The sequence below is a fragment of the Urocampus carinirostris genome, chromosome 16, assembly GCF_059441175.1.
Source record: "Urocampus carinirostris isolate Australia breed hairy pipefish chromosome 16, RoL_Ucar_1.0, whole genome shotgun sequence".
Taxonomy (NCBI): Eukaryota; Metazoa; Chordata; class Actinopteri; order Syngnathiformes; family Syngnathidae; genus Urocampus; species Urocampus carinirostris.
In genome coordinates, this window is record NC_142364.1 from 20,604,429 (window position 1) to 20,623,341 (window position 18,913).

At 38.4% G+C, this 18,913-nt stretch overlaps 1 protein-coding gene across 1 annotated transcript; it reads left to right on the top strand.

Moving 5' to 3' along the window:
• Nucleotides 1-416: 416 nt before the first annotated feature.
• On the top strand, nt 417-16,145 carry cplx4a (complexin 4a). The gene is made up of 3 exons (XM_088319833.1): nt 417-755; nt 4,263-4,350; nt 14,268-16,145. Exons 1-3 carry the CDS (start codon nt 592-594, stop codon nt 14,493-14,495), a joined length of 480 nt encoding a protein of 159 aa, XP_088175959.1. The 5' UTR covers nt 417-591; the 3' UTR covers nt 14,496-16,145.
• Nucleotides 16,146-18,913: the final 2,768 nt, after the last annotated feature.

The window sequence follows — 18,913 nt, forward strand, 5'->3', positions numbered from 1 at the left end:
GCAGTGTTTTTTTGCGCTCTTTTTTTTTAATGATATCGCTCGCACAGTGTTCTGGGAGATGAATAAATGTTGCGCTCATGAACAAGCTCCTCCCACCTTTAAACCCCTATCCCCTCCCACTGCACGGCATGTAGAATGGTGGTTCCATCAGAGATAAACACCCATAATCCCGCTTCCTTCGGAACTGTACCTCTAAATCATTCAAGAGAGCCGACTCCCTGGATTCTGTTTTTACAACATGCTTTCTGGTGCACAATCAATTAAAAAGGAAAGCGTGCAAGCGCCATAAAGGCCTGCTCGATATAAAAATAGATAGGAAACAGGCCATCTGTCTCTTAGCATAGCCGAGTCGGGCGGGATTTAATCCAGATTACGGCCGAAGCGCACAACTTTGTGTGTACGTGCGTGGGAGATTGCGTGTGTTTGTTACTTGTCATCAGTGCGTCCTTGGCCGTGTAGACCAGCAGCAGGTTAGCTCGACAGCTACAGGGGTGCTAAAGGAACCGGAGCGGGGGAACCCAACATTCCATTTTCATCGTTCCTCGGGCCCTCTTGAAAAAAAAACAGAAAAAAACACTAGAGTCGTTCGGCATGGCTTTTTTAATCAAAAGCATGATCGGGAACCCGCTTTCGGGAATGGGCCTGGGCGGCGGAGGAGACAAGGAAGAGGAGGCCACCCCCTCGGACCCGGCCAAGGCGGCGGGCATGACCCGCGAGGAGTACGAGGAGTACCAAAAACAGTTGGTGGAGGAGAAGTAAGTGACGGCCTCCGTTTGGGATTAACGAGCGATGACCTTGGACGTATCGCACACGATTGATGGAATCAAATACATCGAGATAACTATTATCTCTACGAGTTAAATATTTAATGTAGAATAAAAAATGTATTTTCAGATTAAATACTGTGCAAAAATGCATCAGTAATTTTATCTAATCTGAGCTTTTTCCATTAGGTTGGGAACGGGCATGTGTTTCTATGTCATACATGAGGATTGACACAAAGTGGATTTAATAGGTTCAAAAACTGTCAATAATTCACATGGATTACAAATTTAATAATCACATTTCTGTTTTTTTTTTGTATAAACTAAAACAAAATATCAAATAGTCCCAGATGCAATATTTACATGGTCTATGCATAATGTTGTAAATTTGTGTTAAACACTGTAATAATAATCTTTTACAATCTCATTTGGACAATTATAATAATCCCACATCATGAAATTATAGAGAATAAAAAAATCAGCATGTTAAAATTACCAGTAAGCACATATGACAAAACATATATGATTATATAAAAAAAAAAAAAAATCATTGACATGACCTCTTTCTAGTAATTGGTATTTTTGACATAATATATTTGCAAGGAGGCGAGTTGGGGGCGGTGTCCTGCAGCATGACGCAAATCCCGTCAACCCAGATTACATAACGGGATTTTACAGCTTCTCTTGTTTGGGATTTTTTTTAAACATACAGTGGATATCAAAAAGGAGAAACACATATTGTGACATTTCAGCCTGAATGTATCAAAACATTAAAACATGCAGTGAAGCATTATTTATCACAGGTCTCATTTTCCACAGGAACCCATGATGAGCAAAATTCCTCAAGTAGAAACCTTTACTGTATTTTTAAAAAATTATAATACAACTACCGTATTTAATCGTGCATAACGCACCTCTTTTGTTTTACCTAAACAAGAACTTGAAACTAGAGATTTCATGGTAGTATATTACTGCATTTGTGCAGTGATCAGTCAAAATATATCACTAACCACAATCACTAAACATTGGATGTAACGGGAAACGAACCTGGGTCATGGCTGTGAGAGCGCTGAGGCATTTAATTTCATCTTATTCTCACATTCATTTTAGTCACAGTACCAGAGATGAATGTTAGAGAATGGTGAAGATAAAAAGTAAATATAGACAAAGGAAACAACTCTGAAAATGAAATTGGACTTTGAAGCACAAACTAATAAATACGTTGTAAACTTTATGTTAGTACTTTGTTCATAGTTTACGTCAATAAAGAACTTCGATCCTGACCGCACTTATTCAATGTCTGTTAATTACAAACCTTAGTTTGAACTGAGGAAAAGTAATACAACAGTGAAATAAAGTCTGCTCGGACCCCCGGGGCATACATCTTTTACGCCGGGCGTACACCTTACAAAATGTCTCCGCCCGGGTGGCCGACAACTTTTTCAAGAAAAAAGTAAAAAATAAAATAAAAAACTTGAGAGTTTTTTTCAAATCAAACATTTGCTTCATTCCGATTTCGAAATGTTCGTTTAGTTTGGAAAATTTGCGATTTCGTTTTTTGGGGCAATTTGCATAATCGGCGGCCGATCAGAAGCCTGCATCGAATAACATCGTGGATCCGGACTTTCCCAAGCGTTATAAGGTCGTGCATTTGCATATCATTTTCCAGGGTAGACGCACAGAGAACACAAGAAAAAATGATAAGTGGTTAGGAATCAAGCCAAAACCTCAGCCCCAGAAGAAATATTCAAAAGAAGCTAACAAAATTTATGACGCTACAAAACATAAACATACATTAAAAGCATCGTGGAAAGAGGAGTTCACGTGGCTTGTAGCAGATGACGCAACGCAAACATTACATGAATGAAGATGAGTAAATACAGGTACATACTGATGGCAAATGGAAAACAGCGATATCATATACATGCAATGAATGTTATAAGCAGATTTATAATAAACTTAATTTTAAAGTGTTGTTCTGATATATATTCTCATTATCAATCCTTAATACTTTGCAACAATGGTTTTATTTTTACGATTAGTCGTCTTATTGTGTTTCAAGTTGTGATAAACGGGGCAGGCAACTTTATCAATCAAAGAACAAACACAAGTACTGTATAAAATTGTGTTTTCTTATAAATGACTTGAATAGCTACTGTAGTCTCAAATAGTAATAATCAAATAATTTTGATTGCCAGGCAAAAAAAAGAAGACCGTTTAGCCAATCAGAATGCAGAACACAACGCCTGATGCAAATCAGTGCACTAGCAAGACAGTGAAAAGTGAACCACGTTATAGTGAAGGTTCACTGTATATCGTGAATTTGCTAATTACATTCTATTGATGTTGTTGTTTTTTTTTTTAAATAAATATTTTGACCAACACATACCAATGATGCTTGATTAAAGGCCTTTTGTGTTGTGTACAGAGTTTGGGGTTGAAGAATACCATATATCATAAAGATATATCTACCAGTGGAGCGCATTTGATCTTTACCTGAAAAATTACAGAAAATAATCAAGAAAACTTTCTCTTGTGAGAGCCACCTTAATTTTTTTTAATGATTACTACTTTTTAAAAGTCAGCCTGACGTTGCAACATAAGATTTTGTGGTACCGTATTTTCCAGACGATTAGTCGCTCCGGAGTATATGTTGCATAATTAATAAGGAAAAAACATATATAAAACGCACTTGGAGAATAAGTCGCATTTAATTTTTTTTATAAAACCCAGCACAAAAAGCATACATGCCATCTTGAAAGGCATCTAAAATAAAATAGAGAACAAAAGGCTGAATAAGTGTACAGCATACTAATGTTACATGATTGACATGCATGGTAGTGTCAGTATTGACGTACCGAATTAAGAGTTATTTAGATAACTTTAGCATGAAGAACATGCTTACCACTACTATCAATTACGCTCCAAATCACTAAATCCCCATAAAAATGTCATCCTTGGTGACCCTTTTACCAGTAAACAACTCCACAATGTGGGGAAGTAAACGATGCGCCGCTTCCTCTTTCCACCTCTACATCGCTTACATCAGTCTCATTGTTACCTTCACTTCAACTCCAAACGTTCATTCTGCTGCTTTATTACCAATTTGGGCTGCAATTTTTACAGTTTCCAGCATGTAATCTCCAGAACATTATTTATTTTCTTACCATTTTTTGTTCGGCACTTCCGAGTTGTTTTTATAAATTACCGGTGTTGTACTGAAAATGGTGGAAATGATCAACACAGGCCAGGCAGAGAGCGCTCTTGCGGTTTAGTGTAAAAAATAACATGTGGAATTATATAATGGTAATACAAATTTGAAACTCAATAACATGATAACTTGTTAATAATGTTACATACAAGTCTCACCTGAGTATAAGTCGCACCCCCGGCAAACTATGGAAAAAAACCTCGACTTATATTTTGGAAAATACGATAACTGTATCGGGAAAGCATCACAAAAATGCCAAATGACTTACTTTGAACGTTGTGTTTCAGGATGGAGAGAGACGCAGATTTTCTGCACAAGAAGGCCGAGAGGGCGACGCTGAGGGTGTGCCTCAGGGAAAAGTACAGACTGCCTAAGGTAGGCGTGTTCGAGTCCCGTCCGCCTCTTCCTACAACTACAAAAAAAAACTGGAATAGAAATAACTTAAAGCGAGGGTCACCGACAAGGAGCCCGTGTAAACCAGGTAGCTCCCTAAGAACAACGGAAAATAGCTGATCACAGATGGGTCGTCGTGACTGTCTAGGATATTTGATTTCCAAACTATAGTCGCCGATTGTACAATATGGTCCTCAAAATTGCATGGCAGAGTGATTTAGCATCAAGTATCAGTATTTTCACATGTTGCTCTCCACCAAAGCGGAGGTCTGGCTCATCTCAGAAGAACAGGATGACATTTTAGACCTGGAAAAAAACAGCAACCAGATGATGAAAGTGCTGCATTTTAGTCAGATCAGGAGGCTTCTCCTGCTAGTGGTAACTCCTGTAATCGCCCAAGACACACTACAGGAAATGGTACCCCGACGACCATGGCGGTTAAGAGATCCGAGAATGCGAACCCTACTTTGAATAAATACAACCAGGTAAAAACTTAATAGTAACGTAGTAACAACATAGTACCGTGAATTCCAGACAACAGAGTACACCTAAATTACTAAAAATTATTAATTAAAGTAAAAATATTTTAAAATGAGAAAAAAAAAACATACTCAAAATAGGCAACATGACACTTTGCCTAAACAAATTCGACCAAAATATTAAACGATAAACCTTGAATGGTCCAAATGTGTTTATTTAAATAGGAGTTCTAGTGGTCAAATAATGAACACTGTACCTTTAAGAAATATTTTCCAGCAAGCTAAGGAAAAATTAGGAGAAATCATACAAAGTCTGTTAGAAGACATTTTTTTTTTCAATTTTAAGTATAATTAAAATATGAGTGTCACTAAAAATATCGTAAAATTAAAAAAAATGAAAGACATTTTCTGACAATGGAGTAATATTTTTTCCCAAACAGAATGAATTAGTTATAAAATTAGGGAGGATTAACATGAAATTACAGCGAAAGTCAAATAATACACACTGTGCCTTTAAATTCCTGTTTGACTTTAACCTAACGTCCCCAAAAGGCTACTGAATGTCATTAGCCAAATAAGTCAATGGGAATGAATGAGCAAAAATCAAATATTTTATGCATCACTATAGTCATTATATTTCATATTTTTGTGTAATTATATTTATTTATCTAGGAGAGTATTGTTAGATTAAATACAGAAAATATCATCTCATCTCATTAGCTACACCGCTTATCCTCAGTAGGGTCGCGGGGGTGCTGGAGCCCATCCCAGCAATCATCGGGCAGTGGGCAGGGGACACCCTGAACTGGTTGCCAGCCAATCGCAGGGCACACGGGGACAGACAACTCGCTTGCTCATTCACACCTAGGGACAATTTGGAACCGGCCAATTAACCCGAAATGCATATTTTTGGAATGTGGGAGGAAACCGGAGTGCCCGGACGAAACCCACGCAAGCACGGGGAGAACATACAAACTACGCACAGAAAGTCTGGAGCTGGATTTGAACCCACGCAGGAGGTTCCCAAGACATAAACTGTGCCGCAAATGCGCTAACCACTGCGCCGCCGTGCTGCCCTTAAATACAGAAAATACCTGTAGACTTTTTATTTGTTGATTTGAAAAAAAGTAGAGGGAAATTGTCACGACCAGAAAGGAATTAGGACCCAGATGCGTAACGTTAACCACAAGTTTATTGAGATGAAGAGGAAAGGCAGCACCCGCGATCTGGTGCTCGCTAGACGCGGGAAGCAAGCCGCTCACAGAATGAGTGAGAGATCGTAGTTTCGTAGACAGAAAAACAGGTCGATAGCCGGGACAGGAGAGCAAAACGTGGTCAGGGTCAAAAAACGAGTCGTAAGCCAGGACGGGAGACCAAAACCTTGTCGGGGTCAAAAAAGAAGTCGTAGCCGGAGACAAAAGGGGAAATCCGGAACGGACGGGCGGAAAATGGGTGAAAAAAGCAGGACCGGCAGGAGTCAGAGTCAAAATGCTTGCCTTGTAGAAACAGAGGTTCGCTGACGGACTGACCACAGGCGAGTGAAAGGACTTAGCTAAAGTAGGACGGGGAACCAATCAGGTTACCAGCAGCAGCTGGCGCCAATGTAATAAGTAATCATCACAGAAAATAGCATGCTGAAAAAAAAACATTCCCAAAATAAAAACAGAAAAATGTAAACAAAACAGTGACGATTGGGGATTACAATCAAAGTTTTTTTTAATAAATAAATTATTTGTACATTATTATGAGAATCATTCTTAAACTACATGTCATTCTAAAATGTTCAAAAGTAGTTTAAATATTCCTTAATATTCCGATATTTTAGAGTATTATGAAAAAGTATACGAGTATGCTGTAAGCTAAAATCAGCAAAAATAAATAAATAAATAAATATTTCAGTTGGTTTGTTATTGATCTAGAATGCATGACATTTTTTTGTTGAATGGCATTGGTTGGTCGGAGACCAACCCCTCGGAGAGGTAAAATCTTTGAGCCGGGTTCGTGCTTAAAATGTCAATCAGTTGGGTGAACTGGGTTTCTCTCTCGCTGTTTTTTTATTTTTCCTTCATGGAGGATCTACACAGCATGCACTTACCTTTACTCAAGTAATTATTAAGATAAAGAACATGCTTACCGAACCATCAATTTAACTCAAAATCATGTAATCCAAATAAATTTTCATCATCTGTGTTCGGGTAAAAGATGCGCCGCTTCCTCCTTCCACCTCCCTTACGCCAGACGTCATTTCCGCTTCTCGACAATAGCTTACAAGCTTTCTTTCTGCTTTTCGGCCAACTGTATTAAATGTGCGGGATATGATTTACTTTTCGGAGACAATTTGTTCAGTTTCACTTTACTATCGTCGAAGAAATGCGCACTTGATTTGAGGGACTCGCCCCCGAGTAAACCCCATGCTTTGTAGTAAAGCCCAAACGCAAAGTTTGCCGCTGAAATACGCACGGCCGAAGTAAAGCTTTGTGTTTACTTCGGTGGCGAATTAAAGCTTTGGGTTTATTTCGGGCTTGGTTATCAAATCAGGTTAATCCGTCAGGTTTGGGTTGATATACCTTAGGCCCTGTCTTACCTCTATCCGCCAGGGTCGTAGGGGCACCATTCTCTGTGGTGTGCCTTGGGCAAGTACAGCCTAGTGGCACCCATCACTCTACAGGCCAACATATGTTTCCACCCGGTCTCCACCAGGGGACCCTTCGCGTGTTAGGTAAATGTGCTAACAACTGCACTAAAAAACTTAACGCAATACTCAAATTTTCTCAGACAGTCATGTATAAATGTAAACATGTACACAGATATTCATCACATCCACTACACAGCATTATATCCAGACAGAAGAGCAGCTTCAGCGACAGACTGCTGTCACTGTCTTGTACCACGGACAGACTGAAGAGATCTTTTCTTCCTCATGCCATGAGGCTCTTTAACTCCACCCGGCGGAGTAATGGCCCACATTAAACCACACCCCCTACATTGCATATTACCGTATTTTTATTGCAGTGTGTATTTTATGTAGCACTATTTAAATACTCTATACAACACGCTACAGTGGGTATTAGCACGTCACATTGGGTATTTGTATATTGTATTCCTTTTGCCTTATTATTGTATCGTTCTCAGCGCAGGGATGCTGCTGGAAATGGGAATTTCTCTGCGGGGATGAATAAAGTATCTATCTATCTACACCCCTGTTGAAATGGAAAGTTTTTGTGAGCCCCTAAAGTCATTGGAAAAACATTATGGTAGTATTGTAACCTTCACCTGTTTCCAAAAAACACATAGCATGGTTGCACAAGTGTAATACATCCAACAAACAGGAAGTGAAAGTTCTGCTTGGAATGAAAATCTGTTTACAAAAGAGAAATTCTCTTGGAATTGAACTGTTCCAAAAAACTTAGCAATGTTAAACTGTTGTTTACTAAACGACGGTATAAGCTAGACACTAAAGAAGCATTATTTTACTGTCATTACCTATATAGCTACAGAACTAAATTTTCTTTAAGCCTTCAAAAATGAGTCAAAATGCCTCTTCCCATCTGAGAGAAACATCTGGCATTGAATGAGTACATTTTGTATATTGTCTATTGCCTTAAAAAGCATTTTCCTGACTTTTATTTTAAGTGCAATATCAGACAGGGTTTCCTCAATATTCTGATTGATTAATGATATTCAGCAAATACAGCTATAGTGGGTGTTTTGCCAGTGGTGCCCTTTCTTCGGCAACCTCCGGTAGACATTTTTAAAACGTCATTTGTTTGACGTAATCCAGCTCATTTTTTTTGTGCTTTTCTCCGCATTGTCTCGTGGGCCACCTAAAATGATGTGGCGGGCCACATATGGCCCACAGGCCACGAGTTTTACGGCGTGATATACAGGGTTCGTACACTTTCTTCATGGCCAAATTCAAGAACTTTTAAGGACGTTCGAAGCCAATATCTTAATTCATCCAGTACCCACAAAAAAATCTGTGGTGAATCTTGTATTTTGTGGATCCACAAATATAGCTGCGATTTAAAAATGCAATTTTTAATCCTGCGTGTGCATTTATCAAGACATGATATTTAGAGTAAAGCATCAATACATTTGTGGATTTGAACAATACGTGTGTAATCTCTTCCCATATATGTTGGGTAAAATAATAGTAATATGTAGCTTAAATTTTCAGTTACAGGAAGTTCTTCCCATTACAATTTACCACTGGGGAACGCGACCTTTATTTTTTTGCGTGGCCCATAGTAAATGTTCATAAGTGATTCGTAATCCTTGCATTAATACACATTTCATAAAGCCCTGTTAAGCTGTAGCTGCACTATTGGCGTGACCTGTAGAGGGCAATGACGCTTCATACAATCAATACCATAAAAACTAATACCAGCCGGCGTTAATCACGAGGGAAGAAATGCAATGACAAAGTGAAGCCACCAGAGAGCTGTGTCAGCCTCATTTTTAAGACTTGTTGTGAAACAAGATAGCAATTTCAAGCATTTACAATCACTCCACATAAAATTCAATTCTTGAAAACATTAAAATTCACGCATTTTCAAAGATTTCAAGCACCCGTACGAAACCTGGATATCGGGAATGGCCAGGTAGGGGAATGATGGCGATTAGAAGAGGAGGTGCAAAGCGTGTCACCAGATTAGACAGGAAAGTGTTTACCTGAGCCAAAAAGAGTTCAGGATCACTCTGCACTGCATCAGTCCGCGTGACTTTTCTGCCTTGTATTTCTGCGCATTAAAAAAAGGATAAAAATTCAAGGAACGTTAACTGTACATCGTAGGCATGGAGGGAGCACAAAAGGTACGTCATCCATTATTTAAATAGAGCTTCTAATCGAGCGTCGACAACAAAAGCGAAACCGTAGTTTAGAAAAGTGTGATTTTCGTGCGTGCTCGTGACCTTGTCCGCTATTGTGCGATTGGAGAGAAAAAAATTAAAACAAAGGCCGCTCTGTGGCCTTTTAAAGCGCATCTAAGTACAAATCGAATTATTACTCTCTAATGATGTTTACATTGTACTTGCAGTGACAAAGGCCACCGTGTCTTTATTTAAAGCGAAATAGATTTACAGCTCGGCAACAATAGTAAGAGCAGACAATGGAGTCCTTTTTAGAAGCGAGGGGGAAGGGACGCTTGAAAAGGGAAACACTTTCGCTCGATACCGGGGAAGGTGTCGTCCGTCTTATGGCATTAGCGTCCCGTGCCAATCGGCGGACGTTATCTTTAGACCGCGGCCTGCGGCTAATCCCCGGCATTGGAATTTGAAGTCACAAAACAAAATGATCGCTTTGATTTTGAATTCAAAGCCTTTGCCAAGCAGAGGTTAGAACCTTCAAAACAAGGTGCAAGTAGTTATTTTGTAAAAATGTCACAAAATACCTCGAACGAGAAGCATAGGGATGTATTTAAGGGAGTGCACTATGTGTGCAGGGATGTACAATCACTCTGGGTGCTCGGCTAGCTTTTTTAAGTCCTTACGGTTTGTTCTGTGGGTTTTCATCATAAAGTGTCTCGACAGTGAACTTACATTTTTTAATGAGCTTCCATATAAAGGATTCCTTAGCGACGTTCAGCCATAACTGGGTCTGTCGGTGTAACAATGTGAGAGTCAATTGTACATGAAACTTTGCCCTTCATATTTGTAACCAAACCTGCAGCTTGGTGTGTTGCTTTGACTAAGCATACACTAAAACTAGAAAGTCACAAAGAATATTAATATGGCCCTTGTATTAACTGATCCAGATGTACTCGTGAAAAGACCCATGCTAGGTTTTAGTAAAACAAAAAAGGAAATCTTAGAATTTTGAATCATGTGACATGTAACCACTTGCAAATGCTATTAATTGCAATGCTAATAATTTTCATTAAAGGTGGTGTCCGTCACTTCAAAATATTGTACTGGCTGTCGCCATCTTCTAGTTGAAATAATAAGTGCAGCTCTTTTTGTTGCGTGTGTGAGTATGTGAAATTTTTAGAATATCTTAAATAAACTCGTTATCATCTTTTTTTAGGTTTGGGTTGGTATTCGGACTGTATTTGAAACAATCCTTTTCTTACCTTCACCATTTTCATCGTAGAATAAGAAAAAATGCCAGCACGCACACGAAAACACTCTCCTCCCCCCCCACAATCCAGCCTCCTTTTCTCCAGTGTAGTGCGCTCTGTAGCCGGAACGCCAAAGGTAAAAGATAAAAGCAAATAGTGGCGGTGGAAAAAAATATAGAAAGGCTCTTAGAACTTAGTTGGGCATTGTTAACACGTACCTAATAAAGGAAAAATAAACAAGTTTAAAATAAACCTTTTAAGGACACCCTACCTATTACTCATTTTTGTGCCGTCACAGATTTAAATAAATTACGTGATGTAAATCAGTCAACAGCAGAGTGAATTAACTCAATAATTGAAATGATGAATTTTGTTAAATGCATGCTAAAAAACCCTAAAAAATAAGACTAATTTTGTGCAACTATTGTTTTCGAAAACTTAAGAGTGATTAGCCTTTCTCTGGAAATCCAATTACTGTCAGAAAATCAATCACAGCCAATACTATTACCATTCAGTGAATGAAATAAATTGAATGAGATAAAATTATGGATCATTCTAATTTTGTCATCTGAAAAAAATCGTATTGTTTAAAATCAACAGCAGCAAAAAAAATGCATTTTCTCCTGCTTCTTCTACAATAACAGATTCATAATCGAAATAACAAGGATTAAGAGATACTCATCCACTTGTTTACAGCGTGTATAATCTTATGTTCAATCAATCCAATCTTGCGGCGCTTTCATCACTTGGAGGAAAACATTTTAATCCAGGAAAAAGTTGTTTACCTTTCTCGTGGGAGTTTCTGGCCATATTCACGAGGATTGAGCATGCAACACCGTAGTACACCAAATTTCAGAGAAATCATTGTTGGTATAATCCCTCAAAAACACAAAAATATTTTCTTCGAAAATACCTTGAACGATGACGCGGAGGACACCCCACCTTATTCTCAACTATGATTTGTCATTGAGATGAACCCTTTATACAAAAAAGCTACAAATAAATTACCGGTATTTTGAAAACACACTATCATAGCATTAGGGCAATATCTGAATCATTTCCTTTTCAAACAAACAGAGCGTTGTTGAAAACAACAAAACAAGTTGGCTAACCACATTTCAATTGCTAAAGAAAAACTCCTAACTGAGAGAAATGAGAATTACTTAGAAAAAGTATAAACAACTGCTCTAAAAGTTAAAGATTCAAAGGTTTGGCTCTAACTTAAAGCTTTGAAGCATCTTTAACTCAAAAGTTAAGACAGCTTTATAGCTCTAACGTTAAAACAGCTTTTGTGTTAAAGAAACGTCAACACATTCACTCAGAGTTAAAGCTCCCCGGACTTCCGAGGCAATGCTGACCAAATTCAAAAGGTGTCACACTTAAGGAATGATTTGTACCTGCTTTAACTAAACCATTAAAGCAGTTTCACTGCTTTAATTCAAGAGTTTTAACAAATTTTGGGGTTAAAAAGTGTTTGAATAAATACATGATTTTTTTTTTTCGAACATAAGTCAAGAGAAAAAAACTAAACAAAAACAATCTTAATGTAGCATGTCCGAAAGGAGTAGAATGAAGCATTAGCTTATTTACTCCTACTCCGACTTCTTTAAAACTTGTAAGTCAAATTAGCTCTTCTGTGTATTTACATATAACAAATACCTCATGTCTATTCATTGTCACAGATTCCTCGTACAAAAAAATTGGAAAATAATGATGATAATAATAATAATAGTATTAAATGTATAACCCGCTCAAAGCAAAAAGTAGACAAGAAAAAAAAAGAATTGATAATAATAATCACATAAAAGAAATAGCACGAGAGGGGAGAAGGTAGCATTCATGCTTATTCAGTCACATCCTTCTATCCAGTCTTATATTATTAGTGGATGCAGTCACTTCATCATCGTCATTATCATCACCTTTTTCTTTTTTGTTTAAGGTTTTTACTCAAGAGTTTTAAAAGCATTTAAGTTTTAACTCAAGAGTCAAAGAAGCGTTTAAGCTTTGACTAAAGAGTCAAAGAAACATTCAAGCTTACTTTTACCCTCGGTGTTCCGGCCACGGCTACTGTTTTTTTAAATCGGGTTTAAGCTTTCACTCCAACGTTTATAGGCCTTAAAACTCAAACTTTGACAGCACTGATATCAAACAATTAAAATCAGATCATTGTTTGTGCGTACTGTCACATGGGGAGTGAGAAAGAGTTAGAGCATTTTAAACTTGATAGTTAAAACGGCTTTAAAATGAGAGCAGTTTAGACATTAAAGAGTTTTTGACATTTTAAACAGCTTAGATTTCGGAGTTACATCCGACAAAGATTAAACAGAGTTACGCTAAATCAAAGCTTTATACTTGCTTTAAATTGTTAAAGCAGCTACAAAGCTTTAGTTTGAGATTTAAAGCAACTTCTAAGCTATAACACTAGAGGTAAAGAAACAATGGCATGCCAAGTTAGCTTTGTGGTTCCAAAGTTAAGGTAACTGATAGGATTCCTATCAAAAAATTTAAGTTGGAGCATTAATGTGCCTGTTGTGATACACAGGTTGACTTAAAATCAAAGAATCAAACATTTGAAGTGAGACTGGCTTTGAAATTAAAGACCTTATAATACATTAACAGAGTTAAAGCAACTGCCTCAAGAGTTCTCATCTCATCTCATTTGCTACACCGCTTATCCTCAGTAGGGTCGCGGGGGTGATGGAGCCCAGCCCAGCAATCATCGGGCAGTGGGCAGGGGACACCCTGAACTGGTTGCCAGCCAATCGCAGGGCACACGGGGACCGACAACTCACTCGCTCATTCACACCTAGGGACAATTTGGACCGGCCAAAGTTATTGCTGTCAAAAGATACATATAACCTTATTGATATGACTAGTTAAACGACTAAAGAAGGGCCGTGACCAAATCCCTTCTTCGGACGGTGAAAACTGCAATACAACACAGTGCATTGAGACCATTGATCGGACATGCAACCATAGCTTGAGTCTTCTGTTTATTTTGAACTCGCAGAAGCGGCAGTGACAGGGGGAACCCGGTAGCCGTATTATTTTGCTATATTTTTAACTTAAAGCTGAGATACAAACAAAACTTAAGTAGAACACTTCTTAAGGAAACAACATCCATTTCTATCCCTATGCTTTGTCATCTAAAGGTGATTTAGCATACTGAAATCATTCCCATAGATTTGATTATTACTGATGAGCAGAACGAAACCCTTTATAATAGTTTTTTAAACTAAAACAAGGAAAAAGTATTTTACGTTTTGGCCCGTAGGGACATTGCTTCTGAAAACCTGTTAGAGCGTTGAATGCGGTAACGAATTTAAATCGGAGCGTCAATGGTGCCTATTGTTTTCCTACGCAGAGCGAACAAGACGAGAACATGATCGAGATGGCCGGTGACGACGTGGATGTGCCGGAGGACCTGCTCAAGATGGTGGATGAGGATGCCACCGAGGAGGAGGGCAAGGACTCCCTCATGGGCCAGATTCAGAACTTGCAGAACATGGATATGGACCAGCTCAAGGAAAAAGCCTCTGCAACCGTCACCGAGCTCAAGACCAAAGCCGAAGAGAAGTGTGCGGTCATGTGAAGAAAACAAAGACCAAGAAACCACCGTGCAAAGGCCACCGTTGGGTTTGTTGTAATACTGTAGGAACGCCGAGTTGACCAAACGTGAAATAGCGTGACAGCTTCCATCAGTTGAGAAAAATAGCTTCTTTCTACTTCCTGTTTCCAGATGGGTGTGACCAGTAACATTTAATCATTACGTCTCTATCCAAATCCTCACTTAATTTTCACATACATTTGGGGCAATTTTGCTGTTGTTGTTGTTAGAGTGATCCTGCTTTCTGTCCCAATGTAGTTATATTTCTTCACAAAATTTTCCAAATGTTTGAACAAGAAACCTAATGGTGGTCGAGCAACTTCTGCTTGGTACATCAATTTAAAACACGAAAAAAGCATATTTTTGAATTCATTAACATCACATCAAAGTTTAAAAACAAATACAAAAATCAACCCTCAGCGTTGCAATTTAAATAAAGATATTTTAGGCAAAGGGACACTGTGTAATATTTGACCACTACATGTTGCTTATTTTGTAGTGCCGATGAAAACAAGTGTTACAAAGCATAGGGACGAGCTACTGAGACTCAAAGTGACCAAACCACAATATTTTTATTCAATTTTTTTTGCCCACCCTTTCACAAATTTGGGGAGTTTTGGTGTTATCCGTAGCAACAAGATGGCGGTCAATCATGTCAGCTACCTCTATGTGAGGTTTGTGTTTTGTTTTATAATAGTATTTTTTTTGGTATATAAGTCTCATCTCATATCTCATACAAACCTTCCTGTGCGGAGTTTGCATGTTCTCCCCGTGCTTGCGTGGGTTTCCTCCGGGCACTCCGGTTTCCTCCCACATTCCAAAAAACATGCATGTCAGGTTAATTGGCCGGTCAAAATTGTCCCTAGGTGTGAATGAGCGAGCGAATTGTCTGTCCCTGTGTGCCTTGCGACTGGCTGGCAACCAGTTCAGGGTGTCCCCTGCCCACTGCCCGAAGATGGCTGGGATGGGCTCCAGCACCCCCGCGACCCTTTTATAAAAGTATTTTTTTTAATTCATGTTTATATGATCATGTATTTTTTCTTTTTATTCAAATCACTTTTGTTTTTTTTAAGAAATTTAGTTATTTTCACCACTGGGAGACGCTAAATAATACACATTGTCCCTTCAGAGTTGAATTGTGGAAGTTGTCACTTTTTACTCACCACTGTCACCTCTGGCTCAAAGTGTAACTGCAGCCCCAGCGCAAAGCTGGTACAAGCTCTTTTATCGTTTTTTGTTTGTTTTATTTAAATAAAAATAAAAATTAACCTGCAATCAATAGGATTAAACAGCAACTCAAAAATAATCATGGACAAAACAATACAAATTAAACATTCAGTTAAAAAAAGGGAAAATGTTGTAGATTGTCTCCTTTTTGCTCTACTTTTATATCATTTGAGTGGCCACATGACTTTAAAAGTTTATTTCACCATTTGTTGTGACAAGCGAGAAGCCTGTTGAGAGTGTTCTGACTCCCCGTTCATGTCCGTGGTTGTCACGCTAGCTTTGTTGTCGTTTTTGTATGTGGTGTTTGAGTTGACAGACGCGTTTTTAGGTTGTATTTATTGTCGACCAAAAAAAAAACAAAACTGCTTGTTGTGATGTTCTTTTAAAATATATGACATATATTTATATATTAACAATGACTGCAACGTTGCAGGAAGGCTCAATGTGAATTGAATACATAATGTACATATGACGATGTGAATCAAATAAAGATGTGAACTATGCAATGTTTTGGAGGAGCTTTGTTTTTTCTCTCCAATCTTTTTCCTTATTTTGCTGAATTTTGACTTATCTGTTAAAAATACATGAGAACAGAAATGTCGAGTCATGTTTATTTGCATAGCCCTTAATCACAAGGAGTCTCAAAGGGCTGCACAGGCCACAGATTGTTGCAAACCACGGACTATTATTACACCATCCCCTGATCTAAAACCTATGTGAGGGCAAGGAAAAACTCAAAAGCTCAACATGAAAAAACCTTGTGAAGGGACCGCACATGAGGTAATCCCCCTTCCAGGATGACCAGGCTACAAAAAATGTTGCAATAACAAATAATACACAGATATTGTCAACATGAAACATAGATCATTCATAAGCTAAAGAATAGAAGTGTGTTTTAAGCCTATCTTGGAACAGTTCCACTCAAGTTGCAAATCGGATCTCAGGGGGAAGAGCATTCCACAACACCCGGGCCCGAATGAAGAACACTCTCGAACCTGCGGATCTCTTCTTGGCTCTTGGGATCCCTAGTAGACCAGCATTTTCAGAGCAAAGGCTCCGGACCAGAACATATGGGGAAATTAAATCTGAAAAATGACTTCATCACAACATAGTTTTTTCAGAAGCCTTTTTTCCCTATCATTTATCGTTACCAATTTTGGTCAGTTTTTGTCTAAAAATATTTTGGTGCCGATTACTCAGTGCATTCATCCTAAACCAGATCATCATCATCAGCACAATTATTTAATATTGCTGCTGATATGGACAACCATTTAAAAACATATATATGTATATATTTATGATAAGAAAAATAGTACAGTACTTACAGGTGGTGTCCCTAACGCTAAAATATTGTACTTGCTGACGCCATCTTCTCACTGGAATCATCATTGCAGCTACTTTTATGGCACATGCAAGTATGTGAAAATGGCACTCAAGTCAACTCTTCCTTTTTCATCTTTTTGGGGGTTTGAGTTGGCATTTGAACTGTATTTGAAACAGACCATTTCTTACTTTCACCATTTTCATTGTAAAATAAAAGGAAACAGCCATTCCCCCACCTCCTTTCCTCCAGTGTAATGCGCTCCGTGGCCAGAACACCGAGGGTAAAAGTAAGATAAAAGCAGATAGGTGCGGTGGGAAAAATTACGGACGGTGAGTAAAGTAATACATTACGAACAAATTGAATTAATAATCTTCCTAATATAATGTGAAAAGTCTGTGATTTTGAAAAAGGAAATAAAAAAAATGGTAAGTAAAATATATTAATATAAGTGTTAAATATATTTATAATTTGATATTTCCATGATGATAGGTGAGGCAAGGCCTACCTGCCTCCCCTCACTCACGTCACTGGGTCACGGTTGGTTGGATCCCTTAACCATTAGGGTTATAAGGGCACCCTTTCCTGTGGTGTGTCTTGGGAAATTACAGCCTGGAGGTGCCCAACCCTCTCTTGCCAACATATGTTTCCAAGCAGTCGCAAACTGGGGATCTTTCACGTGTCAGGCGAATGTGCTAACCACTGCCTCATACTTATGCTAAAAAAAATACACTTTACTAGTTTAGCCTAGGAAACATTCAATGCCCTTGACGGTTATAGACGTCAAAGATTCATTTCAACTTGGCTGATCAGTTGACTTTAGATCAAAGCAGTGATTTTATTTCTCAATGATGACAGGTGAGGCACAGCCTACCCTGACTGCACATCGCAGTAACCACATTATGTAATGAAAAACTGACTTTTTACTAAAAACTGTTAGAATTTGTATAAATAATCATAAATGATATTAGTACTGGTTATTGTGAACAGCTACAATCAGATGTGTATTTCAATTTTGCTGTCATTATATGTAAGAGAAATGAGTAAAGACACATTTCACCAAACGAGTCAACTGTAACTTTGAATTCATCGATATTGCCATCATGATTTTTAGCAGGACTGTGTTTTCCTATCATCATCTAATATTTGTTTTTCACATTTTTCACCAAAAGTCCCATGTTAATCGGCTTGTTTTTTCCCTATAGACGCTATTTTGATTATCACTTCCTCATGGTATTTGCACATATCAATTCAAGCAAGCTTCAACAAGATTGTGTTGGGGTATTATCATCTAACTGATGTGATAACATTTCAAATCCTTGATTGGATTAGGGCAAAACATTAAAGACGTTTAAAAAAAAAAGCAGGATTCATACCTGGCGGCTGACGGAGGGGCGGGTTTAATTTAATTGGGCATTATCCAAACACTGGTCAAAGAGGAGGAGGGGGAGGCAACAGTTTATCGTTTCGCAGCATCCCAAGTTTGAGCGGCTGCGGATTTGCAGTCTGAAGATTACCGTCTAATAGGATCACAAGGGCCCGGGCCCCTCCCACTCCGCCCAGGCCTGTTATTATTTGTACTGACTAAACGTGTGACCTGTGACTCCTCTAAGCTCTCCCTAAAAATGCTTATATGAAATGATCAATCAACTTGGATACACATGCGAGAATTCCCCAGACATATTTACGTGCACAAACTCAGCTCGAATGCTCCCTCATCCAAAGCATTAGATTTTCCCTGCAAAGGTCTATCACCCTGCAAAACAAGCAAAACATAAGAAAAACTGCTAAAATAAAAAATAGGAAGTTGCCCATTGACCCCGTAGTGTTAATTAGCATCCCCTGACCCCCTCCC

What these genes read in the sequence shown, in the direction of transcription:
- cplx4a (XM_088319833.1), top strand. Translation starts at nt 592, where the DNA reads ATGGCTTTTTTAATCAAAAGCATGATCGGGAACCCGCTTTCGGGAATG. An exon ending in AAACAGTTGGTGGAGGAGAA is followed by an intron (nt 756 to 4,262) that starts GTAAGTGACGGC and finishes GTTGTGTTTCAG; the next exon opens with GATGGAGAGAGACGCAGATT. An exon ending in AAAAGTACAGACTGCCTAAG is followed by an intron (nt 4,351 to 14,267) that starts GTAGGCGTGTTC and finishes TTTCCTACGCAG; the next exon opens with AGCGAACAAGACGAGAACAT.